At 46.7% G+C, this 27,336-nt stretch overlaps 1 protein-coding gene across 4 annotated transcripts in view; it reads right to left on the bottom strand.

Moving 5' to 3' along the window:
* Positions 1-3,898: 3,898 nt before the first annotated feature.
* FHDC1 (FH2 domain containing 1) overlaps positions 3,899-27,336 on the bottom strand; it is a 38,281-nt gene continuing 14,843 nt past the window's right edge. For all 4 annotated transcript variants that reach the window (XM_044767095.2, XM_044767093.2, XM_044767091.2 and 1 more), the window contains 10 exons: positions 27,211-27,272; positions 26,450-26,552; positions 20,630-20,715; positions 20,439-20,539; positions 18,323-18,393; positions 18,116-18,223; positions 15,984-16,054; positions 13,763-13,880; positions 10,178-10,342; positions 3,899-8,179 (listed from right to left, as the gene is read on the bottom strand). In XM_044767095.2, the coding sequence (XP_044623030.2) occupies positions 6,155-8,179; positions 10,178-10,342; positions 13,763-13,880; positions 15,984-16,054; positions 18,116-18,223; positions 18,323-18,393; positions 20,439-20,539; positions 20,630-20,715; positions 26,450-26,552; positions 27,211-27,272 (2,910 nt within the window). In that variant the 3' untranslated portion in view covers positions 3,899-6,154. The remainder of the gene's footprint in view (positions 8,180-10,177; positions 10,343-13,762; positions 13,881-15,983; positions 16,055-18,115; positions 18,224-18,322; positions 18,394-20,438; positions 20,540-20,629; positions 20,716-26,449; positions 26,553-27,210; positions 27,273-27,336) is intronic.

Here is a 27,336-nt window from a genome sequence, read left to right as displayed (position 1 = left end):
CTATTGTATTGGAGTCGAACCTGAACTTGGGAGTTCCGGGGGTGGGGAGGCTGTTCAACTGTCTCTCAGCGGTGGCAAGAAGCCTGCCCTGCAGGCAGCCCACCTCTTCCCTCTCCTCCCTGGGGATGAATCAGCTGGTGGGAAACACTGGTGCCTTGGGAAAGAAGAAAGAGCTGACCAGCGAGCCTGACGTCTCCGCTCAACCACAGCTGAATGGAGGCACTGTTCCTTCTGCTGAGGCAACTTCCAAAGCGGAACCATCGTTTCAATCCAGATATAGCTCAAACCCCTCTACTGCACCTGCCCCAATTGGCCAAATGCTTGTCCCTGAAAGTGACAAGACTGTCCAGACTCTCTCAGTAACTTTCTCGGCCTGATGGGGAGCCATTTAGAGCACGATGCGGTGAAAAGCAAATTATTCTGTGCTGACGGCTTTGGAAAGAACCAGGGCTCAGTCCTCCTTCCAGGGAGAGTTTCCACACGCTAAAATGGGTGTAGGGGGTTGTCTTCTCACATCCCTTCCTCTGCCTGAGTTCTGAATGTTGCACGTGAGCACGCACCCAGCTCCCATCCTGCACTGAGTCAGCACCCTGGAGAGCTGCGCCCCACCCCCTTCCTAGCTGGTGAGGTCAGCCCAGATGCTCGCCTGCCTGGCCCCAGTACAGGAAGAGAAGGAACTGCAGCCACTAAGAAAAATTCCCAAGAACAGAGTTGAAGGGATGCTCATGAAGGCTGTGGAAAGCTCCAGAGGCCCAGGGAACAGGGCTCCAAAGAGAAGCTTTGCTGACAAAAATCTCACTGTGGGGACTTGCATAGGTGTGGCATTGTTCAGCACTTACTAGCAAATTGCTTCATAGACACTGAATTATAATCCTCCTAAAGGGCAGCAGCTACAAGATTCGGGTGAAGGGTCATTTCCTGTGTTCCCCTGGAACCATTGTTCCCGAAGCTCTGATGCTGCATTACTGAGATCTCCAGACTCAAAGGAGTGGCCACGTGTATGACTGAGGGTGCTTTTGTTTTAAGATCCAAATTAGACCACCTCCTCAAGCTCACATGAGGCAGCTCTCCTCCCTACCGGGCGCTGAGCTCAGAGTCAATGCCCTGCACGGCTTGCCCAGGGGAAAAAGCATCTGCATTGTCCTGACAGAGGCTCAGAGAGGGGCCCAGCCCAGAGAACACCTCATTAGCCCCACATCAGAACCCCAGCCTCTGGCCTCTCTCCAGCCCACTGGTTCTCAACAGCAGGGTGAAAATGAATCACTGGGGAGTTGTTTAAAATGCAAATTTGGGGGCCCCATCAGAAAGATTCTGATTTGTTTTACGTCTGGGGTGGGACCAGGAATCGCCCACCAGCCCCGGGGGGATACTGTTGCATATTGGAGCGCTCCACAGCGCAGCAAAGTGGGTGCCACAGGGCGCTCCAATACTGTCAGAAGTTGGGAGGCACCACGGAGAGCTCACCACCTGCCGCAAACATCCAGCTCTCACTGAAGAGGCCCACTTGCCTGGCTACCGCTACCAGCTGTCCTTGGCTCATGAAACCGTGGCCCTGGCCATAACCCCTGCCTTCTTCTTACTGGTTATCAGGAGGCTAAGAGAGTGTGGCTGAATCCAGCCTTCCTCCCAGAAAATTGAAAGCAGAGGGTATACGCCTTTCTGTGGGGCTATTAGGAAGAATAGACAAAAGGTAGTCTCTGATATATTTACTGGAGTTGGCCCCGGAGATGGGAGCTCGTGTGTCTGACCTCAGGAGTGGAGAGGGTTTTTCTCATCCAGCAGTGCAAAGTCAACATCACTGGTGCCCTCAAGCTGCAGTGCCTTAACCTCTACTTGATGCCATGAGGCAGGGGAGGAATGTTCCTGGCCTTCTGGCATTTTCCGCGGGGAACACTGCTACACGCCAGGTTCTCTTTTATAGGAACATTGGTGCCGTAGTCCACCCACAGATGGGTTAGATAGGTTCCTAATGGGTTGTCCTGGAAACCCACCTCTAACACATGAGAAGGTTGCTCTGGGAAAGTGCATTCGGAACTTCTCAAATCTAATTGCGAGCAATCCTGGGGAACGTCATCGGCTTGCGAGTTAGGGTCTGCCTGTAAGACTCAGCCCTTGAATTTTTCCGAGGAGGCTGGGGGCAAAGCCCAGACCCTAATTCCAGAGGCCTGGCATGAATGCGCCTATGGGGACCTCAAGCAGCATTCAGCCATCTTTAGTCTGCCGGCTGGCAGTCAGGTCGTGCCAGACTCCTGGGGGGCTCTGGGTCAAGGGCCCATGGATGAGTAGACGGTGAATGCTGCTTGGGGCTGCGGCCCCTCTTGCAGGGGGTCCAATTGTCTTACGTACCAACCAGGAAGCCAAAAGCCTCGTTGTAGAGCTCTGGCCTAGAAGATAGAAAAGCCATTTTCTTCAACCTATAAGAATATTACTTTTGTCTTCACTGAGGTGATCGGTGAGCCACAAGACATCTTACTGGAAGATATTTGATGATGAAAAAAAAAACCCAGGGAGACGTTGCTCTGGGTTATTCTCTCAACCCTGCCACAGATTCAGTCTGAGCTAAGTGCTACTACACCGTGGATGCTGGTAAGGTGAGTCTGCAGACCCGCTGTCCCCCATCTCCTTTGTGCTCATGGCCCAGATAATTTTACAAAGTACTGAGTGACCAGATGCAACGCCCTTTATTCACATTCGGTTTATATGTTTGATGCTTATATGTGTTTGAGGACACACACCAACAAAAAAATTTCTTCTTTTTTTTGGGCAGGACTGGAGCATAAAGCAAAAGTATAATAAAGAAGTAAGAGCAAAGTTTAAGTTTCAATAGAAATCCTGTGAAATTGCAGAATATCCTCATTGCTAGATGGGAGGAGGCAGAGGAAGGATATCGCATCCTAAGAGGCAGGAGCTGGTGAATTTGTTGATCTCGGATGGCCCAATTAAGAGTTCCACCCAACGATTCCAGTGGCCCTCACCATAATATGTAAATATGCAGAACCTTGAATGAACAATTAGGACACCATGGCCCTTTAAACTAAAAAATATCTTTAGGAGGAGCACTGGAACACAGGCTCTTGGTGAAAGCCATTAAAAAGGAAAGGTAAAAAGAAAAATACTTGAGACTCACTGTGAAAATAAAAGGCTTTTTTTGGTTATGTCGGTAACCCCTGGTACAGCAGGGTTGAAGGTATAGGGAGGGGTCTGGCATCCCACACTGCTTATAACAGGCAAACCCAGGTTCTAAATGACGACATCTATTCCCTCCTCTGTTGGTGCCCGACGCAGACATCTTCCCCTAACCTGCTTTCAGATAAAGCAGGAGAGTCACCAGGGCTAAAACTTGATATGGAACCCTGAAGTATGAGGCGCAGCTTCTGCACAATCCCCCTTTCTTTTCAAATGAGCACCAACTCTGCATTTCAAATAAAAACCACACCCCCCTCCTTCTCTGCTCATTCCTGAGCCAGCCGCAGAGGTGAGCTGCGATTTCCCAATAGTGTCCTGAGCCAAAACACATGAGGACACACAGGAGCAGATCCAGACTTGCCGGCCCCATGGAGATTACACAAAGCTTGGCCCCAAACATGGAATAATGTGATCGTGTACGAGATGCTGAACATTCCATCGACAGCCTGTGTATCAGATGCACGCCTGCGTTCCCACAGGTCTGGCGCAAGGCCCGCTCCTCAGCCCTCAGTTAAATGCAGGTTCTGTGCTACCAAGATGACACACATCAACAGCCTAATTTTGGTTCTTGAGGCTTTTGAGGATAAGATTGCTGTATCTCAACCCTTCCGCACCTCCTGCATCCACCTTCTCGCTGTGCGGGAAATTACACACCCTCCCGCCAGGATCACACGCACACCCCCACAGAAGCAGGTAAAGCATAAAACACAACTCCCATAAACAGGAACTTTATTAAACTACGTGGTATGTAAAAGAACATATAAATGGACCTTTAAATACATTCAGTTCATCTTAACAAATTTATATAGAAACTTATGTACATTTCTCCTTTATATACTTAAATTATTTTTCCAAGTTTACTACCAATAAAAGGTAATAGAATGATCACCTGCTCGCACAGATGTATACACAGAAGTCATCCACAGGGCTAAGTAAATACACCACTTCTCGGGATTTCACAGCAGCAACCCATTCTCAAGGTGCCTTCTTCCAAGCAGGCCTTTACGCGAGGCCTGTGCTGCAGAGATGCTGGGGGTTGGTTGGGAGAAGTTCATCCCAGGGCAGATGGGTCATTGGTTGCTTATGATGACTCGCATTCTTGGAGCTAGAAGGCCCTTGGAGACCATCATTGAGGCCATGTCCCCACTTCTGCAGACTGGGAAACAGGAGTTTAGGGGGAGGGAGTGACTTGCCAAAGTCACACGGCATTGGCGATGGAGCTGGGTCTCCAGATCCTGGTCCCCAGGTCCTGCCTAAGGGTCGGGACCCCATCACCATCCACAAATCCAAAAATTTTTGACCTCTTTCATCCATCTCCACCCACCCATGGGCCCTATGTTTTGAACGTTGTCTGCACGGTTAAATATGATTTCTTAGGCTTTTTTAGATGGTGACAAACAGCTCAGGATTCCATAACCATCTTTGTGCAGCCCTGGAAACAACCACTCAGGGCTATTTTTACAAGAGGTTTTTGCAGTCAGATGTCTTACTTCTTCAGCCATAAAATTTACTTTTTCAATTTAGCTGACTTATGGAAGCTCAGCTTCCAACTAATTTGGATGGATGGCCACATTTTACAGGAGGGAGACTGTAACATTACCCACACAGATTCATCACAAATACATCATATTGGCCTAAATCCACCCATCAATGTTGGATCTAACATGAGGTTTCACTAATAAGTGATCAAAAGTGAAAAAAAGTCAAGGGAAATTTTTTAAACTCAGTAAAGTTTCAAGAATTCCCACACTTCCCAATTAATCTCAGAGGACAGCAATGAATGGATACTGAGTAGAAAAGGTATGTTTTCTGCTTTCTTTTGAATGAAGCCTGATTTAAAAAAAAAAGTTTCTGATGATTTAAGTTCTTCTGAAAGCAAGTTCATATTTTTGGTCTGTTTTCAACGATTTAATTTGGTTTTTCTCGGGATTTTAAAACCACTGTATCAAAGAATAGACATCAGCATTAAAAAGTATCATCGCTGAGAGAGAGACAGAGAGACAGAGAGACTCTCCAGGCTCCAGGTCACATGAGCAAAGAAGGAAGGGCTGGGAGCAAAGAGAGAAGGGAGGAAGAAGAATGGGACACGGAAGGGCTTACTCCTCCCGTAACTGGAGTGAACCCAAGTCATAGCAGCCTTCACTCAGTTTTACAACAGACACACAAATGAGAAAACACAGATCGGGAGAGATGCGCTCAGCTGGACAGCCCTTGATGCCTTTCCATTATAATTCGGCACTTCTAAACTCTAGAAGATCCAGCATCCTCCCAGGGGCTGCCGCTCATCTCCAGGAAAGACTTGCCCGCAGCATGTGATTTCTGTCCACCAGTCTCGCTTTCCCTCCTGCTCACACGCAAACCCTCACCCAGAGTCACACAGTGAGGGGTGAGCAAGGCAGGAACATCTTCAAGGAGATGGGGCCAACCACAGAACACCAAGGGCTGGCAGAGAAGTCCAGCCGCCTGCAATGCTTGGTGTGTGGGCAGGTGGAACCCTGAGACCAGGGAACACAGGAAGATAGAAATATCTTCATATTAAGGGGTTTTTCTTCTTTTTTTCCAGGGAGGCATTTCACTCTGCAAAAGGAACCAACTGGAACAAAACTTAATTCTTATATTAAAAAATAAGTCTTTGATGTATAAAAACTGGCCAAAATTCTTTTTTTACTCGTTAGATAAGAATGACATTTTACACGTCGACTGGGTCTTCGTTTTGGGGGAGAGGGTTCGCTTGCACACACCTCCGCGGTGTGTGCGCGAGGTGCCGGCCCCTCACCGGGTGACACACGTCCAGACTCAGGATAGCAGGAGTCAGCGCAGCAGGCGGCGGTCCACCGGCCTCCCAGATTGTGCCTTCGGTGACACCAGTGGGTCACTTTACGTGGAACAAAGACATTTGGTGTTGGCCTTTCACAGAAGCCAGTCCTCTCCATCTGAACCCCAGGAGGTGACAAAGGACAGGCACCCATCACTTCCGGAAGGGATGAAGGATGTTCCTGGGCGTGGTCGCATGTGAGTCTTTCAGGCGGAGCGAGGCCCTTTCCCCAGCCCCTCTGCCCTTCAGAGGGGTCTCCGTGTTGGTACTGGAACCCGCAGAAGACTCTGAACACTTTTTGGGGGCGCGGGCGCTGCTGGCCCGCCGCAGGGCGCCGGGGTCCTTGGGGGCAGCATCCTCAGGGGTACTCTTCACCCTCAGCTGCCGCTGCGAGACTGTCCGCGTGATGCCAGGGGCTCTGGCCACAGAAGGGGCCTCTGTTCTCGTGGACCGAGATGAGGAGGCGACAGTGTTTCGGGCAAAGCTCGGGATGGGGGCTTGGACACGGGGGACGCTGGGAGCCGGCGGCCGCCTGGGCTCTTCTTGGGGTCTCCCGAGGCCCTGGGAGTTGGAGCAGCAGATCTTACTGTCCTCAGGTTTCTGTCTGGGGACGTTCCTGAGGGGCTTGGCGCTGGGCTTCCTGACGGAGCCCCTGCGCTGCAGCGGGGGCTCCTTCCCGGGACGCGCGCTGCTGGAGCTGCCGCTCGCTCGGGGCAGCCTCTGCTCCTCCGCCACCGTCCCCGGCCCCGTGGAGGGCCTCCTGGGCGACGTTTCCGAGGTCCCCCTCACAGAGCTGCGGCGCGACCACGGCGCGTCGGTGCTGCCGGGGGTGTCCCGAGGGGGCCGCGTCCAGCCCGCGGGGCCCCTGCCGGCCCGGGAGAGCGGCACGACCTTGCGCATGCTCTCGCTCTCCGACGCGTTCAGGGTCCGCACCGGCCTGGGCGCCGCCCCGTGGCCCCGCCGCGCGCTCGCGGGCCTGGAAGCCCCCTGGGACGCGTCTTTGAGGGAGTTTCTCTTCGGCCCCATCACATCCTTCCCTTTGGCGGGTCTGTCCCTCGGAAGGCCACCCTTGGAGCTAGGCTGGCTTTTCACGGAGACCGGGGCAGGGGCCTCCCTGGGGGGGCTGGAAGCGGGGTTAGAGGAGACCTGGCTGCCAGCCGTCTCCCCAGCCCCAGAGGACATGGAGCCATCTCGTTCGCCCCCCGCCTCCCGCTCCCCAGGTCCCGGTCTGGAGTCGGCTCCCTCCGAGGAGTCCAGGGTCAGCGAGCAGTCGGTGGTGTCCGAGATGTAGATCAGAGACCCCGGATCTTTGCTCTCAGGGTCGCTGCTGCCTACAGATACCAGAGCTGCGCTGCTGGGCTCATCAGGGGCAGCCCCATCACCCCCTGGGGCTGGGCTGCGACCCGCCTGGGCACTTCTGCCCACAGGTGTCAGGCGGCTCCCATCCCCCAGAGACGCCATTGGGCTGGAGTCATTCAGGATCAGCCGGGGTGTCTCCGGGCCTTTGGAACCCTGGAGGTCAAACTGGGCCAGTCCGGTCACCAGCTCGTGCTCCTTAATCCCCAGAGCCAGCGGCGAGAGTGGAGGGGACCGGGCGGGACCCAGGCCCACAGGTTCGCTGTTCCTCTTTCGGAGGATGCTGGTCCCGCCGCACCGCGCTCGGGGGGAGGCGGAGGCAGGCTCCGCAGGCCCGGGCGCTGGCGGCTGGCTCTGCCACGCTGAGGGGGGCTCGGGGGCTTCCTCCCGGCTCTCTGAGGCCCCAGGTCTGTGTGCGCGCCCGGAGTCCTGGCCCCTTGGCTCTGCAGGATCCGTCCAGGCCACGGTGGGCCCAGCGGGCCGGGGGCTGCTCCGGGGCAGGCTGTGAAACCTGGCGGGCTCCTCGGAGGGGCCGCCGGTGGAGCTCTCCAGGAAGGTGAGGAGCTCGCGGTCGGCGATGAGGCCCAGCGACAGGCGCGAGCGGCGCGCGTTGGGGGTGCGGTAGGAGGGGCTGACGGGCCTGGCGTGCAGGAACGAGGGCAGGGCCTCCGCGCCCTTCTTGGTCAGCTGCTCCACGTCATTCTCACTGCTGCTCCGGCCGAAGCCCCCAAGCTCCCCGGCTGCCCAGGAGCGACGCTTCTCCTCCAGCTCCTTTAGCCGCTGCTGCTGCCTCAGCTCCTGCACCTCCCGGTCATGGTTGTCCTGAAAAGGGGCAGAGAGAAGCCCAAGGATGCATGAGGCACGACGAGGGAAGGTCCTACGTGCAATTCCACAGCCACCTGCCCCGGTAGCCCAGTGAGCGAGACGCGCAGAGAGGAGAGGCCTGGGTCACGAGCTTCACTGAGAGAGACTGTGTGTGTCTGCACGTGCGTGTGTGTGGGGAGGGCTGGCTTCCCCCAGCCCCACTTGAGGATCTGACGGGAGGAGCACATCAGGTCTGGCCCCAACAAGCTAAGGTTTTCATCGGATCTCTGGGCCCAACTTCCATTGTCCCCTCAGGGTAGGCTGTGATTCCACACATATCTGCAACCTCAACTCCCAGGAAACCCAACCTGGTTTCTAAGCAGGGCAAGAGAGAAAGGACTTCCAGGAAAGGGCTATGTAGGCAGTGGCAGAGAGAAAAAGACCATGGGTGTTAAAAGAGGGAGCCTGAAATTGTACCTCTGAGTTGCATGGATACATGTACGCACACACACACACACACACACTCATGTGCAGCACATTCTACTTAAAAAGGATTTGGATGCATAAATGTATACCCAAGATATTAAGAGAGGCCTTTCAAATCTCTGTTGTCCTAATGCTCCCTGGTGAACATCCCTGCTCCAAGCTCCCCCAACAAAATGCAACCAGCACAAATGCACAAACCAAAGCACACTTCACCGCCTGGCTGTGCACTTTAAATATATCTGTGTCACATAAATATGTGGCTCTCACAACCCAAATCTGTTATCCTTAGTACTTTTTACTTGAAAATCACTTTCCCCAGACGGTGGACTTTCCCGTCCAAGTTTCTGTGAGGCTCTGGCTCTGGCTGGGGACGCTTGGCTTCTCCTGCAGCTCTGGTCTCAGACTCCCTGTGTTCCCAGGCCTCTGAGGCCTCTCCTTTCAAGGCTGCCTGCAGTTGGGGTAGGGCCAGCTCCTGGCTCTCAGGGCAGCTGGGCGGACAGCATCCCACAGGTGGCCTCTCCAGCCTATATGATTCTGACCCGGAGTGACGGCCTCAGAAAGAGCCGATTTCGCCTCAACCACCCACCACTGCCTCCCCTGCTGAGCTCACTGCTTGGACATGGGAGAGTAAACGTGGCCAGAGGCTTAGCTGCCTTCTCTTAGCTGGAGAGAGAAAGGAAGGGTTGAGGTCTGAAGTAACTCTGGGCTACTCACTTAGGACTGCAGAGAAATCTGGCCAGTCCTCAAAGAAATTCAGCTATGGCCAAACCTGCTTTTAAAATATAGGGAAAGAGAGGATGCACAAGTATTCGGTTCCTTGGCACCACCTGACGTGAAAAGATGTTGTTTTGTTTTTAATTGACAGATGAAAGTTTTATTTGCAAAGGCAAGCAACCCAGAGAGTCTTCTGGCTTCTGCACTGAACTCAGAGATTACTAGAATTGGTGGTTGAAGGGCAAGAAGTGTAACTGTTGTGCTCAGACGGCAATAGGTTCCCCAAATATTTGAGAATTTCAAAGCCTGCTCTGGCCGGGACAACACGGTCGCCGTGGTGCCAACCCCACCCTGGGCAAGGGCTATGGTGCTTAAAATAGGTGAGAGGGGACCTTTGGATCATCCCACCACAAAGAAATCCTCCCTGAAAGAGGAAACCTTCTCCCCTGGGGCTGGGGGGGAGGGTGAGAAAGATGTTCAGGATCTTCAGACTTTTTAATATTGTGACCGCCATTATAAATAAACTTTACCAACAAAATGCTTTCAGGCATTAAAGCGAGTGTTTGTATGAGCAGCAAAGTAGCAGAAGCAGCCAAGTGCCAGATTCCTGAGGATGCGGAAGCGCTCAGGGCTGGGATGGCACAGCCGCTTCCCAGTAACCCCAACCAAGAGCCTGGCAACAACACCCAGGCCAGACTTTCCCGGAACTGTGGCAATGCTGAACCACCTTTCCGCCGTGGGCAGAGGGCTGGGTTCGGAAGAAGAAATATAAAAACCCAAACAACTCAGAAAACACAGAGATGGCCACAGCCGTACCTTAACTGCCTTGTTGAATCTGATACAAAAGTCTCTAAATATCTGAAGGCATTCGTCCAGTTTCATGGTTTCCTTGTCTTCACAGAAAAAATCGATCAGGGTGTGGGCCTCGTCCTGGAGCTCTCCTTTCCAGCGCTCCAGTTCTGTCAGCTTTTCCACCGCAAACTGCAGGAAAACAAACAAGCACACGCTGAAGGAAACAGGGTCAGCGGGTGAGGTGCTCGGCGGCCCGACTGGTGCCCAGGGAAGACATGCTCCTGGGTTCAATTTCAGGTCTTGAGAAAGGGAAGGTTTATTGTGAGCCCAATGCACTCGGAGCCAAAAGGAAAGAAATTCAACCCAAACCAAACCTTGGGGAAGCAAGATGAACTCCTGCGTGAGCCCTGGAAGCCACAAGAGAATGCCACTAACAAAATGACTAACAAAATGTTCACCTTTCATGTCATTGAAAAAGTGACATGGGCGTACAGCTGGTTTTATTAAGGAAGACCTATTCTGCGTCTGCGTCTTCCTTCTCTTAAAACTGAGTCTTACACTGGCCAAGAGTTTACTTCAGGGTCCCAGAAGGCCCTTGTTGGATGGAGGAGTTGTCTGCTGAGAAGGCTGCCCTGTTGAAAGCGAGTTAAAATTTAACCCCAAATGAGCTGTGTCAGGGTCAGTGTCACCCCCACAGGACTGAAGCTCTCGTGCCTAGACCGACAGCCCAGCCAGGGCTACTCATGCAGGGGTCCTTACCCAAGTCAGCCACGGACCTCTGTCTACAGTCCGTGCTTGGACCCCACCCACGCAATTTAGTAGGCTTGCGGTGGACCTGCCATTAATACTTTATTAAAACTCTGATAGGTACCCACGGCTGGGAATTACTGCCCTATACAAGTCCATCCTCTTTACTTCTTCATTTTCTCCTAATTCTTCTAGACAAAGTCTGCAGGGCCCCTACAGACCCAAGTACTGCCGCAACCAAGCAGTGGGAATGAAAGAGCTTGCTTTCCTCTAGTGAGCTCCCAACGCTTCCAGGATGGGGATCCACTAGGGTCAAGGGGCACAAACACGCTTCCCTGACTGCCACTCAGTGACATCGAACGCTGAGCTGAAACGAGGACACGGCAGGTTGGAGGAGCCACCACCCCCTGGAGGCTGAATATTTGGGATCACGGTGAAGTCTCATGCTGCTTTCTTTTTCACTGGGGAATAAGGCTTATATGAGGAAGAAATGTATGAAGTATTTTACTTTATGAAATAACACATCATGTTTTTAAAAAGGCTTATATTTGAGAAAGTTCTTTTTGAGTGGGGGGACGGGCCTAGCAATGGTGAAGTTATAGGTTGCCCACTCTTGAGGAGTGGGATTGCCACTTGAACATGCTCAGAGAGTTACAGAACCGAAAGAGAAATTCCAAGAAGACTTGGAATTTCCAACGCACTTTCCCCCTTAAAAGCCCTTTTCTTACACCAAACACATTCAAGAGGTAGCAGGAAACCAACACTATTTAGGAAACCTAATAGCAGAGAAAGTAACCATCTGAGTCAGTAGCCCAAGGCAGTGTGTGCATGCATGCCATATTTTTCTTTATGGAAAGAAGGTTGTTAACGAAAGGATAAATTTTTGCCTGTCATTCTTCCACAGGGGGAAAGGTGGATTCCAGCCAAGAACAGCTCACGTGCAGAAAAAGAGGACACTTGACAAGAATCTATATGGTCGCTTAGCTCCACCCCGTAGGTCTCATCACTAGATCCCGTGGGTATTGAGAACATACCAGGAAGGAAAAACTTCAATGCAATGCAGTCACCTTTAGGACTTGGGAAAGTCCTAAACATTCCAAATATGGATCTGAAAAATCACCAAGCTCAGAGTTCTTTGCCAAGAGTTCATTTTCTACACATTTAGGGCCCCAAACGAAAAAGCCCGAAGCTACACTGACAAGTGTGATTGATGACAGATTAGCAGTTGTGGTAGCAAATTCAACTTTCCATCTCCAACTTGTTTGTTACGGACCAAAGTTCCAAAACAATTTACTCGGTATTTCTTGCCTACAGGGTCAAAATACTGACATAGATCTGCAAAACTGTGTTCCTGTCATTTTTCTGGTCAAAAATTTTCAATGGTTCTCCACGGTTCAAAGCACAAAGTCCAAAGTGTTCAGATGCATTCACAGCCCTTCACGGCCTGACCTTAACCCACCTTAAAAAATTCTCATCTCCCCTATTTAAAAAGAAATTGAATTTAAAAAAGAAAAATAAATAGCTGTGTGTAACATTTTATTTACAGAGATAAAAATGACCACCAGAAAGAAGCGTTCGGAGTTAAAAACAAGGTTGCCTCTGAAGAGCTGGCTAGAGGCGCAGCTAAGACAGACCTGATTTCATCATAAGCCTCTCTGTATTACTATTAAGCATAAGATATTCATATTTAATGTAAGAACTGGAGAACGAGACATCCAGAATTCTTATCTCGATGTGTGATGGGCCCTCTCCCTGGGTTTCTGGACTGGTTTCATTTGAATGTGCTTACTGTGGCGTACTCTCTTGCCTACTGTCAGGTATTTCTGTGGCGGCGTTTGCTCTGTGGTTTCACTTTGAGAAAAATCTGTGCACTTTAAAGGGAAAATCAGAGTTTGGTTATATTTGAAAGAAAATACGGAACACACGTTTAACGATAAAAATCAACTCACAGCAGAGCCCAACAAAATCAAATGTTTGCGATGGGAGCTGAAGCTCATAATATTTGAGGTAGCCTAATTACGAGTAAAGGCCTAGGTTGGTGCAAGCTTTGGACCTCACTGTTTCTTCCTGGTGCCAAGGGCAGCCTGCCACACAGAGTCCACCTTGCGAGTCTCAAAGCACTGACATTTACGGTAGCACGCCGTTTCACTGAAGACTGGAAGCATGAAAAGGGGCCACTTTTTTTTAAATAAGGAAGAATGAAGAAGTATGTCAGACTATGTGATTAGTGAGTCACAATGAGCTGTCACAAACACGTCCACTCTGCTGTTTTCTTGTTGATGTTATTCGGAGCAGCGCCCGACACACCCTGTGGGGCTGATGTCTCCTGGGCGTTGCTAGGCGCAGCTGTACTGTGTCTCCCGCGCTCATTAGAACACACGCCAAACACCGCTTGCTTCTTCAATAAAAACAAGGGGAGGAACAACAGCCCAAGTTCTCAGGTGTCTTTACGACTTCTGGGGAACTTCATTCTGTTGTCCAAAAGTTTGAGTGGGAGACAGGCACTCCTAAACCATGGTTTAGAACCAAAACTTGAGTTGCCAGGCATGAGCCACCATGTGTAAGCACGAGAGCTGACGCCCATTCACTACAGTGGGGTGCCATCACGCAAATGGGGCCGTGATCAACAGGGGCCCAGGCCCCAACAAACATCTTCGGTTTAGACTATATTGAATAGCCTCTGCTGAAAAAACAATCCAGCAGAGAATGAGCAGTGAAATACCAAGTTCCTTTTACTGACTTGGGGGGAAAATATGAATGGGCACCTGTTTCTTCCACAAACACACCCATGCAAATTTAACCAGCCTCAGCGGTGCTGCTGGAAGATGAAATTAGAGGGACTGACTTGAATCACCCACAAACCTGAAGGAAATCTTCCATCTGCTGACAAAGTTCACCATCCCGCTGGATGTTTTCCTTTAGAGATCTCGTCCTGACAAAGAGCGAGTGTAGCTCTGCCTCCGTGTTATCCAGAGATAATCTAAAAGAAGAAAGGGGAGAGTGGGCAGCTGGCACAGGGAAGCCATGTGTCATGCAGGTATATCAAACAAGACCAACCGTCGGACAACCCTAGAAACAGAAGGGGAGAGCTACTGTGGTCACCTTTACCCATCCCTGTATTTAGAGCTTCCTTCTATGTTTTTTTAGGAGGTGATTCCTTCCTGAAGACACACTGGGTCAGAGAGAGTACGCTGTAGCCTTGTTCTTGGTAGCGAGATAACCAAAACCATGGGACTAGTCTGAACCTTTATGCAATAAGCATTAAAAGCTAAAGCCAGCAGGACTCAGATCCTTACACGCTCCTCTGGCCACTAAACACAAACAAAAAGCTCTAACTCAGGAAAAGCAAGACAGCACGTATGTTGACAATCCCAACATTAAGGGTAACATGAAGATTCTAAGCAGACTTCATGTCGCTTGCCTCAGACAGCCAGGGTAAGCACTGCGTGCTTTAGAGAGAGCTAACACAGAGCTACCAATTCTGCAAAGCAACGGGAGGACTGATTGAAGGCTTTTGTTCTATATGTCAAACCAAGATTAGTAGAGTATGAATGATATTTTTGTCACTTGGTAAAGTGCATAAATGACATCTAAAATCCAGGTGGAATTCCATTTGCAAATTTATAAATTAGGATGCTTTCATGCTTCCATTGTCAATCTAACTTCTCTTTTTGCAATAAAGCTTTCCACTTTCATTGGTCACTGGCACCCATCTATGATCTGTTTGTACTTCACAAGCGTATTTCACCTTTCATTTCAAATAAACAAAACTTACTGAATTGGTTTTTTTCTAAGACAATATCTAGCTAACCTTCTCCATCTAACTCTGACCAGAAATGTCAGTTCAAAAATGTAATGGTTATTTCTCTCTCTCTATCTCTTAGTAACATTTCTATACTAATCAGAGGAAAAAGTATTCCCACACAAATTTCTTTTAGTAATTCAAAATCAAAACAGTCTATATCTTATAAGATGCTCGTTTTTTGGGGGGAATAATCTGATGATCTGTAAACATGCACTGTGAACTGTTTACACCTTTGGACTGATAATCTCCCTTCGGGAAAGACATGCAATTTGTGGTTAGATGTTCAAGTCAATAACATTGAGATACTGTCCAGTGACAGGGCTTAGCTCAAAAAACTACAGTTCATGTGTTTATGCACATGGTTCAGAGCCGTCCTAACTGGATACAATCACTCAGATAATAAGTATATGACACAAACTGGGTTGATCCACGAAGTAGGGTGCTGAAGCCAGCTCTCAAGAGGCGACTATGGGTATGGGTACCTCTTCCCAACTCTGCAGTCAGTGATGCCACGTTGGTAGCTTGAAATCAGCCATGGTAACAGTATTTATGCCATGGAAATCAGCAAATGCTGCAAATGAGGACTTTTTTTCCCGAAAAGCTAGTTATAGAACATTTACCACTGAATACATGAAAATGTATTATAAATTTAAAAACAGAGAAGTTGAAATAGCAGTATACACAGATTACAACTATAAAATACACATCTATATTAGGATCAGAAGAAAATTAAAGTGATGTAAATAGAGCTTTGTGTTGGGTAGGTACTTTCTCAGTAAAGTTAAGTGACTAGTTTAAAACAAAATCCTTTCACAGCCCTTGGTATGTTTCCAACTTCTTCTAATGCAATAGAAAATAAATGTTCCATGCTAGATTATACATGGGAACAGTGAGGGACGGTCCTTCAAGTTTGACTGATATGTACCAACTCCCAGGGTACAGGCTGTGTTGTTTGAGCTCTTTCTTTTGGGTGTGGAGGGATTTGAAGTTCTTAATCCATATTTTTTTTTTAACACTGATGATATTCATTAGAATAGACTGCAACAGGTTTTTTTAGATTAAAAAGAAAGATTAATTTTTCAAAACTCCCAAATTCCAAAGGTGCACACACACATCTGTAAGCAAATGAAAACAATGTCTGAAAGTTCAACAAGACAAAACTTTTTAAAGTTCAAACTTGAATGCAAAAGTTATAAAATATCCATCAATTTTCATAGGAAGATAGTTTTTAAAAAACCCTTGAATTCTCACAATTCTCTTTCAGTCTTCCTCGCTTACCTAGCAGCCTCCTGAACGTGATGCAATTTTTCAGAAAAGTTTAGAAGAATGGCATCTTTCTTTTGTGCTTCCTGGAACAAAAACAGAATTTCCTCTCACTATATGGATAAAACTGGAACAAAATCATTTTCTCAGGGCTTAAGGGAAATTTAACATCACTGTTCCCGTTTTTTTGCTTGATTCATTCAAAGCAACTCACTGAGCCATGAACTCTGATATTCTCAGTAAGACTTACCAGAACTCCCCTACTCTCAAGATACGTTTAACTTCCCAGAGCTACTGATCCTGACACAAAACACAATTCATGTGCATGAATACTCAACAGAAGGGGGTGGCAGCTTAGCAGGGCCCATTGTCTCGAAGAGAATCCAATATATGCTGATTAAATACCACCCGTACCTATGAGAATGCCTTTAAATAACTGAGATACCTTCAGCGGTTAAACCAGTTTGCAAACTGAGTTTAATCAGAAGGTGCACAAGCCACAGGGGTGTCTGGATTCTTTATCTGTGCAGAGGGGGCGAGGCAGGCAGATGGGAAGGGAGCAGTTACCAACTCGGGACACTTTTTCCCATGGGCAGGGACCTAGTTACACAGAGCACCTTGATCATGGATCTAAAACAGCTGCCTGAAGAACTCTCTGCAAACCACATGGGCCGAGGAACACATTTTCTGGTTTGAATGCCCTGAAAATTAACTTTTTTTTTGGTGCAGAAGATTGGCCCTGAGCTAATACCTGTTGACAATCGTCCTCTTTTTGCTTGAGGAAGAGTGTCTGTGAGCTAATATCTGTGCCCATCTTCCTCTATTTTGTATGTGGGTCACCGACCGCCGTAGCATGGCTTGATGAGCAGTGTAGGTCCACACCTGGGGTCTGAACCTGAGCACCCTGGGCTGCTGAAGCAGAGTGTGCAGAACTTAACCACTATGCCATCTGGCCGGCCCCTGAAATTAACTTTTAAATTAGTGCTGAGTTAAATGTGCCCTCTGTCTTCAGAAGTATATAGTAATAATAGTGTGTATTATTTATGGAGCATTTACTATATTCCAAAATTGAGCTAAGTGCTTTATGGAGTTATCTCCTTTGGCCTCGTCAATTACCTGGTTTTTGGTAAGTATCACTAACCCCATCATTAGATGAAGAAATTGAGGGTCTTAAGGTTTAAGTGACTTGTCTCAGGAAGTACAGCTAATGAAGGACAAGTCACAATCTCCCAGTTCGGCCCCGTTCTGAAGCTCACACTTGAAACAAGCATGCAATGCGGCTTCCTCCGAGCGTTCAAGTTACCTCTATGTGATTGCTGTCAAAACAACAGGGTGACTCGATGAAGGATGGACAAATCGGTACAATTCGTTATTTGAGATAATTTAACAACAAAGAGATAACTGTCCTTGGCTGATTCTTCGCTTTCTAACTAGTTATTTTGATGTCACACAGACCCAGTCAAAAATGGAAGTGATGGACAGGGTCCAGATCCCAAACTCTGTGCTAGCCTGTGGTAGGGCACTCTAACCCACAGCTCACAAAGGAAAAAAAATGGAAGTGATCTTCTTAATTGCTCTGACCCCCTCACTCTTCACACATAGTGAAAAATCAAGTCAATTCAACATCGGAAATATTTCAACACCCAGGCCTCTACTCTGCATCCTTGTGGCTATTACTCTGAATCTTAACTCTCACCAAATAATTAGAGTCGACTTCCACCAAGAGGCGTTTCTACTTCTAGTTCTCTCTCTGCCCCAACCCATCCTCCACATTGCCTCATTTTCTTAAACACAAAAACAAACCTGGTCAGGCCATTAGGCTGTGCACAGACTTCTATTGACTCCCCACTGCTAAAGCATGCAATCCAAATTCCCTAGCTTCGGGATTTGAATCCTTCCCAATCTTGATTCACCAGCCCTGACCTCTGCCTCACTCCCCTGATCCCTCCACTTCCCTCCAGTCCTATAACCCTAGGCACAGCTCAACCCAGGAATTTGCAGATAGGGCTGCTGCAAACAGAACCATCTCGGAACCCGCCATGCCCTTTCCTAACTCTGTTTGACGCCACCTCATGCCTCGTAAAAACTCCAGCCCCTCCAGGGGGATTCACATACTTTCTCTCTCTGGGTAAGTCACTTCCACATACCTGTGCGACAAAGTGCAGAAGATTCATCCCAGGTTTGTTGGCTTTTGTGTCTGCCAATTTGAGCAAAGAAGACAGTTTAAATCCTACTGCATTGCCAGCATACCCTCCCTAAAGAAGACAAATCAAAAGAAAAAAATATGCATATACCTTTAGACAGATACATAAAGTTGGAAATAGAACATTTTAATTCTCTTGAACTTTACTTACTGCATTCATGATATTCCCCGCCTGTAGCACCAAGTGTAATATCGAATGCAGCTCCTCGCACGACATCAGCTCTGTCAAAAAGAACACATCGCAGGGCTTAGAGAAGCCTTTAGCTTAAATGCACAAAAGACAGCTCCCACATCCAAGTTCAAGTGTGTCTGAAGCAGGCTCTGACCTGAAACTCTGTACAAAGACTGAGAAACAAACAGAGCAGCACATCGATGGTACATCTGATGCACCATTTGCTACTGGCAATGCGAGTCCTAGTGTTTACCTGGGAATCAAATACATACGACACCTAAATATCACAAAAGACTTCAATAATGAAAATTTTCAAGCAGTGGACAACGCAAAGGCCTGATGAAAAGCAGCACACTGTGTTATAGGAATAAGTTTCTCCTCAGCTGTTATTCCTCTGTTTTCTTCCTTTAGCTCCACTAGCCTTTGAGACTATATTTATGGAATCTGAAAACTAATAGCAAGCAACATTTTGCTTAGTCGATGAGCTACAAGGAGATAAAAAATAAACAGACTGGGATGACATGCAAATAACTTGCAAAGTACCTTCCCTTCGGGACCAGTCACCCAGAGAATCTTTCCATTTTATTCAAAACTACACATTTCATTTGGATTGGCTTAAAGATTTAAAAAGGAACTTATCCCTTGAAATATATTGGTAAACTGGTTCTTTAAACACAGAATCTTTTGTATACACACCTACACAAATAAACTATTAAAAACTGTTAATGTATAGGAAAAGGTAAAAAGAAAGTTCGATTATTAATATTACAGTCTATATCAATGATAAAATGTCACCTATGATATTTTTAAGTTAATATTCTCCATTAAGTCTGGTATTACTTTAAAAAAATTACATTTGGATCACTGCCTATATTATGTTATCTAAGAAGGCCAGTTTGGAAGGGTAACTAGATAAGAAACGCTTCCACCGTGCCTGCAAGTTTACACTGCTCAATGGGAAACACGTTCTTCCACCTCTGTTTGAACAGGAGGAACAACCCTCCCAAAGTTGCTGCAATAGCCTGGGTAATGGAAGAAATTTGAAAAGGCCTTTATACTAAAAGAAGAAAAATTCTCCTTAATTCTTTGTCTCCTCTCTCAAATGAAGAACATATGACGGGGTGAAGAGAAAAACTTTATCTCGACACAGGCCAGAGCAACTAAACAGGAAAATCACATACAAATAGACATGCTACAACAGTAACAAGAAATCTGGAAAATGACCGCGGGGAAATCAGGCTGGTGCTGAGGAATGCCGGAAAATGTGAGGGTCAGGGAGCGCCAGAGATTTTGCCTCGGAGAGGAGACCAGAAGAAGGCAAATGCAAATGCTGGGGCTGCATTCTCAGTGCCATAAATGCCAGAAGGCACAGCTCCCATCCCTGTGGAGTGAGAGACTAGAGCAACTCTGAGGGTCTACCCATGCGGGGTGAGCAAAAATGGAGCAAGTTGTACACAGAAACGGAAATGACCAACTCGCCCATCTCAAATGTAACTAGCCCACCAGATGTTAGAGTCTGGAGGGGAAGTGGGTGGTAGAAGAAACATCAGGATGCTGGGAGAAGGGTCACACTGGAGACGCCCGGGAGGAGTCAGGAGGAAAGGAGGTCTGCTTCTGGAAAAGGAAGGTCTTGAGACACCAACAGAGGCCAGAGCATGAGGAGAGATGCCACTGGCCCAGGGGCCCAGGCTGTGAGCAGACACCACCACATAAACGCCACACACACCGCAGCCCGCCCCCCCACACACATACTCCACACACACACACAGAAAGCTAACCTAGGAAAAGAACAAGAACGAGCTGCAACCAGCAAGCTTTACTCCGAAGCTTGAGATGAAAGAAAGCTGCTTTTATGGGAGGATAATACACTAATTAATTGATTGATTGGTCAGTTAATTAAATAATTCACTAACAAGGGGGGAAAGGAAATGAAAATAAGCCTTAATTGTCATCCCTGGGGACATCTCACTTCCCTTTCTAGGGTGTATCAGAAATGGGACCTTCCACTCCTAATTTCAATTGAATAGTTTTTAGAAATAAAGTGCCACCACAATTAATAAAAACAAATGACATGAAGCATCGTGTATGTACTTACCTTTTGTAGCAGTTCTTAGAATTGTTATATCTGTGTATAGAGAAGAACAAGAAGGTAAAAATTCCTTCTTTAGCACCATGGCTTCAATCCGAAGTGAATAGCTGCAAAATTTTAAAAAGCAGAACTGTAGAACTTGATGTCATTCATGTAACAACCCTACTCTGCAAAGAACAATGATGGGTGGTCCTTACTTTGGCACCTGAATTAAGCAGTGCAGAAAGGAGTCTGCCAGGGACAGCTTGCACACATCGCCACTAAATGTTTTTAATTTCTTGATCTAAAAGACAAACGAAAAAGGGGGGCAGAGAAAAAAATAACATGATTAAAATGTAACATGATTTTAAGTTTCATCTTAGAATTTAAGAAAACAGAATTTCAGTGCTAAATTCAAATGGATAAAAATGTAGACCTAAGAAAAGACAGAAAAGGAAATCATTACATCTACTACTTTTTTTTAAAAAAAGGAAGAAGAACCAAACAAACAAATCAGAAAGAGAAGAGCTGAGTCACGTCTGTGGGTATAGACAATCCCATAGAAGCCATAGAGCAGGAGCCACCAGAGTCCTCAGGAGGAAACTAAAGGGAGACAGAAACAGGGTCAGTTTGAAAGATGACAGTTTTCTGTAAATTATAATCTGGAAGAGAGAAGGAAGAGGAGACTGGGTAGTCATTATAACACGGTCCTTTAAGTCATAAGTGAAAAGCCTTACTGTTTTGAGTATTTGGGATATGAAATACTTGGACTGGGTACGGTCCAACAAGATCTCCCTTCTGTGATAAAGTCCCCTTCATATATTCTGGTGTTACAAGAAAGGACTGTTGTATGTTGAGGCCAAGACACACTAACTCTCCAGCAGGAAGATAAAAAGGAAAAAGGCTTGAACTGAAAAATCAATGTCAAGAGATCCCCCTATGAAAAAACTAGGTAATAAAGTAACAGTATGTACAGTAGGATGCCTTTTCTATAAATTAAAAAAAAAGTGTCTACCATTCCCTAACCTTCCACTGCCCACACCAGACAAGACTAAAAGGCCCCACCTCCACTAGGTAATGGGATTACAATGATTATTATTTTCTTCTGCTGCTCATTTTTATTTTCCAAAATGTCTACGATAAACATATATTACTCTTGTAAAAAAAGTTTAAACTAAAAGTTATTAAAATATTCCTCGAACTGTAGTAAAGAAAAAAAAAAAACAGTTTGACATAGGGATATAGCCAAACAGTGAGCAGGTGGGAATGGAGGCGAAGAGAAAGTTCTCAAACCGCATCACAGAGCAGGTCACGCCTCCCCTAAACAGACAACTGGATCAACCCCGTGGCAAAAACACTCCTCCGCCCACAGTAACAGAGAGTCTTTCAACAGAAACACTTGTTGCTGAGTAGCACCTTAAGACTACTAGGAAAGTAGACAGCCCCTCTTTGCAGCTAAGTGTTGTCAATAAGCCCTAACCTCTTTTTATTATTCTTTATAAAGCCTTCTCTCTTCTTACCCCCTAGATTATGTTGGGTGCCCATAAAAAGAACATGATTTTTAAGCCACTTGAAAAGTAAGAAATGACAGCTCAAAAACACAGAGAAGGGAGTATTTACAAAGATTCACAAACTGAAACATCCACGTCAATTATCTGAAAACATAAAATGTAACATGCAGATGCACACCCTAGTATGAAGACTGGTCCTTAAGACTACTTTTTTTTCCCCCATAGGCAGAAAATGGTCATTTATAGAATTGCATTATTTCCCCTACCTTTGGGGCCCCAAAGTGAATTTACCATTTTTAGCCTTACTAAATTTAAGGGGAGATGGAGCTTCTGGGTTAGCTAAACCCAAATCAGTGCCTAGTTTCTGACCTGAGAAAGCCATAGGATGAATTCTGATCCCTTCTGAACCAGAGTCTAACAATTCACTATATATGGGCAGAGGCAAAGTGAGGTTGTGCCTTTTATAAGACCATATATGCAGCATGTGCAAAACTTCTGAAAACAACAGCACAGTTTTCTGTCTAAAGCACAAGAACAGGTCACGCTAAGTAAACTTGGTAGATATTTCTATTAAACATGTGCTCAAGTGTAACTTAACAATGATTAATCTCCTTCCCTTATGTAAAGAGCTAAAAATGTTTATGGATTTCAAGAGAATGGTGATGAAAAGATAGCATTTAATTTAAATGCCATGCATACAGTTTTTAATTCCATTTCAAAATGAGATTTATGTTCATTAAGAGGGATTACTGTACCTTCACAGTGGCAGGGAGGTAAAAAAGAGAGGTGAACAAACCCTATAATTATTATGCATTCTCATCATCATCAAAAAGCATTTATCCAGCATTGTTAGGCATAATTTCGTTGGCTGAGCCAAGTGACTCTCGTCATGACCTCGCTGTGCCCGGTTTCTGCCCTAACAGCAAACAGCACGCTCCTGAAGACTCACACATTCCCAAAGGCAGGACTCCTTCATCCCATCTAATTCCACTCACATGGTCTTGAAATAGGAGGATTTCTCACCAACAGATGACCCTGGGCTTTGGTCCCTGTCACTCCCCTCCCAGGCGCAGAAGAAACAGAGAAGGTAGGAATGAGGAGATAAAAATGTCAGAGGAGGCAACTCAACCTGCTTCAAGAGAGAACAGAAAATTTCTAGCACCTTCCAGCCGTGTAGCCCTGAAACCAAGATGGAGCCACAGGGTACCAGCCTCACCAGAGGGAAGGGCTCGCAGGCTGGGAGGGGCCTCCCTCCCACCACCCCCTGGCTTCTCCTCCAGCCCCCTCTCAGGCTGAGGGAATACTGCGCGGGACAGAGAGCACTCTCCCGGTGCTTTTATTTCTGGGTCTACCTTCTTCCTCTGCAGGCTGGAATCACAAGCGTGAGGCAAGATGAACAAACATGCCAGATAAAAGATTTGTGAGGAAGGGCAGAGAAATCCTGAAAACAAATTAACCTCAGGCTGGCTTGTCAGCTGAGAACGCAGGAGAGAAAAGGGCTGTTTCCGCTCATATTTTTCTGCATGCTGATAAGATTACAGTATTATTCAAGTGACACTCAGTCAGACCAGCGCTTGGGGATGGCAGAGGTGATGGAAAGGCTGGGGGCCCAGCACGGTGCAGGGCGGGGCTTTGCAAACCTTTGCCCTTCCTTCCTCAGAGGGAGGTGGTGGACTGGAGCAGAAGGAACTGCTCTGGGGTCGGACCATCAGGGTTCAAATCCCCTTCCACTCGGGCCTATCAATCACGTAACACAAGACAAGCTCTAGCTAACTGTGTGAGCCTCAGTTTCTCCTTTGTAAAATGAGGACTATCTTATAACGTGGCTGAGAGGATTAAATGAAAAAAATACACAAAATATTCACAGTGATGATTTCTTGACTTTCTATGCCAGGCAGTGGGCAAAGCATGTGAAATATATTACCTCCCTTGATTGAATTTTGCCCTGTCCAGGTTCTGGAACATGGGGGAACTCAGTGCTTAGTCCCTTCTTGGGCTAAAAATGGGCATAGAATGTTACACACAGTCTTAGCGACACGCAGTTATGCACATGCTTATGCATTTACTAGCATACTTCTGCCACATTCCTGAACCTCTGTCACTTGGCCCTGGCTCCTCCTGGGCCTCAGCCCCATCCTCCACCAAAGCCTCCAGGGTCAGCCCGGGATCCTGGTGGTGCTAGAGGCCATGCACTCATAACAAAGCCAATCTGTCCGTGCAGTGGGCATGAGTCCTGAGGTGGCTTCAGCTCGCTCTGCCAGCATACAGTGATTTAGGGAGGGGCGCCCAGCAGCCCTGGGGACCGTCAGGGAGTTCCTGCTGAAGGAAGCTCCCAGTTGAGTTTGGAGGGTGTGGTGAGCTAAAGCCAAGACTCACTAATATAAACAAGGAGAAGTGTGACCAAGCTCGTCGGATATTCATGCTGAGGTTGACCCTGCCGCATGAGGGTGACGGGAGAAACAGCTGCAGCCTGGTTCAGTGGCAGGCAAGGCAGTTCAGGAGCTGTGGGCAAGGTTTCATCTCAGCAGGGCACTGTCTTCTGGGGTTAGCTAATTAGGGGCGGGGTGGGGGGTGGGTAGCGCCTGGGGGGCTCAGGGCAGCACTTGGGTGGGTTTTAGTCACCTTCCTTTAACATTCTGCCCTTCGAATTATATCCCACACACAACTCAAAAAACAGAGTTCTTTCAAACCTGAGAGGTTTGACAGCTAAGCTGCTTCTTTGAAAAATCCCTTAGTCTTCCACAGCCTTTGCAGTCTCTAATCACCTCTGAATTTTAAATTAGTAATGAAGATATTAAGAAAACCATACTTAATCTCCCACCTCTTCACAGCATGAAGCTGGCAGCCTCCCTCATGCCTAACCTCCGTTTAGTTAGAAATTTAGAGCTTTTCCGAGCACTTTCGCATGTGCTATCAAATTCAATTCTCCCTTGAAATCACAATGAGGTCAGTTAGGAGTGGAGACCCAGCAGTCCTAAGGAGGAGTCATGAGAAAAGCCCAAGCAGCAATACGATTTCCAGAGCAACTAAACGTTTTTAAAAGCTCAAATTAATTCCACCCTAGCCATCCTAATTAAAGATTTTGGAACTCCCATTCTTTACATAAAAGAAAGCCTAAGGAGTGTTCAGGATATAAGATCCAGGGTAAATCATGATTTACTGTACTTTTCCCTCAAGACTTTAAGACTCTTTATTAACATTAATAAATGTCATTAATTAATCTCGGCTTAGGCGAATCACACTTAATTTGCAAACAGAAAACCCACGGTAGAGAGAGCTTCAGGTTATTAGATGTACCTAGAACATCTGGCTATTCACTAAGCCCCTCGATTTGGCAATGTGAGTTTATCACTGATTGATGTAAAAGAAAAGCACAAATATATATTTCTCTTGTTGTTATTAATGGCACTAAAGTCAAGTTCCATAAATTAAGTCTAGGAAGAGGAGTGGAATGGGGACGGGAGCAACGAGCAGCATGTGTAAAAAGGGAAACAACTTTTTACTTTATAAGATTTTATAATATCCAAATGTTTACAAGCACATGTAGTCATGCAATTTCTTATTGAATGTTTTCCAAGGGTCACTTCTTCAGAAATAAAAGGCAATATCACAATTTTAGAAGGTTTTGCAAAATTGTTTTTCTGTGTTTTCCCAATAAGTTCCTAACCCTTCAAAAATTCAGTCCAAAAAACAAAAAACATTAGGGGCCAGCCCTGTGGCATGGTGGTCAAGTTCATGTGTTCTGCTTTGGCAGCCCACGGTTCACAGGTTCCGATCCTGGGTGTAGACACAGCACTGCTCGTCAAGCCACGCTGTGACAGCATCTCACATAAAAGAGGAAGATTGGCACGAATGTTAGCTCAGGGCCAATCTTCCTCAAGCAAAAAGAGGAAGATTGGCAACAGATGTTAGCTCAGGGCCAATCTTCCTCATAGACACACAAAACTGATTAACCTTATATTGTGGTACTAAATTACAATCACAGCAATTTCTACCTTCTAGTCAATTATATAGACAACATTTATTAACAGTTTACCTCTCTCTCCAATTTCTTAGAGAATCTTTATCTAAATGGGGGTTTTCTTTTTCTTTGTTAAAAAGTATACGTATTATAAAGAACCTGGGTACACCCTAGGCAAAGATCATCGGTAGATGACGGAAAAGGGAACTGAAATTTATGGAACTCCCATGTGCCAAGCACCACGTTACACGCATAACTAGGACTGAGTCATGTTGACAATCCAATGAGGTAAGCATCATTATCCTCGCTGTACAGGTGAGGAAATTAAAGCGCACAGGAATTAAGTTGCCCAAGTTTCTCAATTAAGAGTAAAGCTCCAATTTAACCCTAGACTCTCTACCTCCATAACCCATACTTTTTCTCCTGGGTCACTTTCCACTTTTATGTGAGAAAACTCTGGTTCTGGGGAGGAGGGTGCCCTTCTCACTTGAGTTTTGACATTCCCCAAAATATTATGCTTTTATCATCACTCTTAACACCTAAAACTCACGTGCCAAACTCCTTACCTCCTCTGACTCTGGCAAAAGCTTCAGAAATTCTCGCAATGTCTCTGCTCCATAATGCTCACTCTTTCCTTGATGAATATCTTTCACGATGGACTGAGGAGACCTGAAAAAGACAATTAATTAAGATTCCACTTCACATTTGCTGGAGTGCCAGAGAAACACAGGCCAGTGGAAATTAAAACCCCCTCCGCCCTCCATCCTGCTTTCTTCCCAGTCTGACAGGTGGTTTTGTGTCAGGGATCACAACAGCCCCACTGCCGGGAAAGCAGGGATCTTGATACAGCACTCAGAGGCCCCTTCACCCAGAAAACCATCCTCAGGCACCCCAGAAAGGATGACAGTGGCAGCAACACTGAGGGTCTTCTTGGTGGAAGAAAAGCAATCCCGTTTGGGCTCATGCAACTCCTGCAGAGCCTGCCCATTTCTACTTCACAACTCTTAAATTTAACCGCTGTTGGACTCACCCGTCCGACCTCCCCTCAAGGGGCAGCACCCCAGATAAACTGACAAATTCCCTCACACAGCAGTCTTGAATAGACACCCCAGGGGACAATCCCTGTACTTCAAGCCACTAGTTTATGTTTTCAGAAAGGAAAACAGCAGAAAGTGACACACACTTGCAGACTCATTAAGCTATGTGCCTAAGAAGGTATGAGGAGAGACTTTCACTCATATTGGAATCTAAATTTCAGCTCACACCCACAGCTCTGATGCTGACAGCATGGATATGACTAAAGTTTCAAATGTGTGCAAAATCTTACTTCTTAAATTGCTTAAGAAATATCCCAATGTTCATGCTCCGTTTTGCATCCAAGAGGGTAATCTGGAAAAAAATAGAGACATGTAAGATCATTAAAGTACAAATAAGAAGAGTTGGAGAAAAGAAG

Source organism: Equus asinus, chromosome 3, assembly GCF_041296235.1.
Source record: "Equus asinus isolate D_3611 breed Donkey chromosome 3, EquAss-T2T_v2, whole genome shotgun sequence".
Lineage (NCBI taxonomy): Eukaryota > Metazoa > Chordata > Mammalia > Perissodactyla > Equidae > Equus > Equus asinus.
This window is presented reverse-complemented; position numbering and strand designations above follow the sequence as displayed.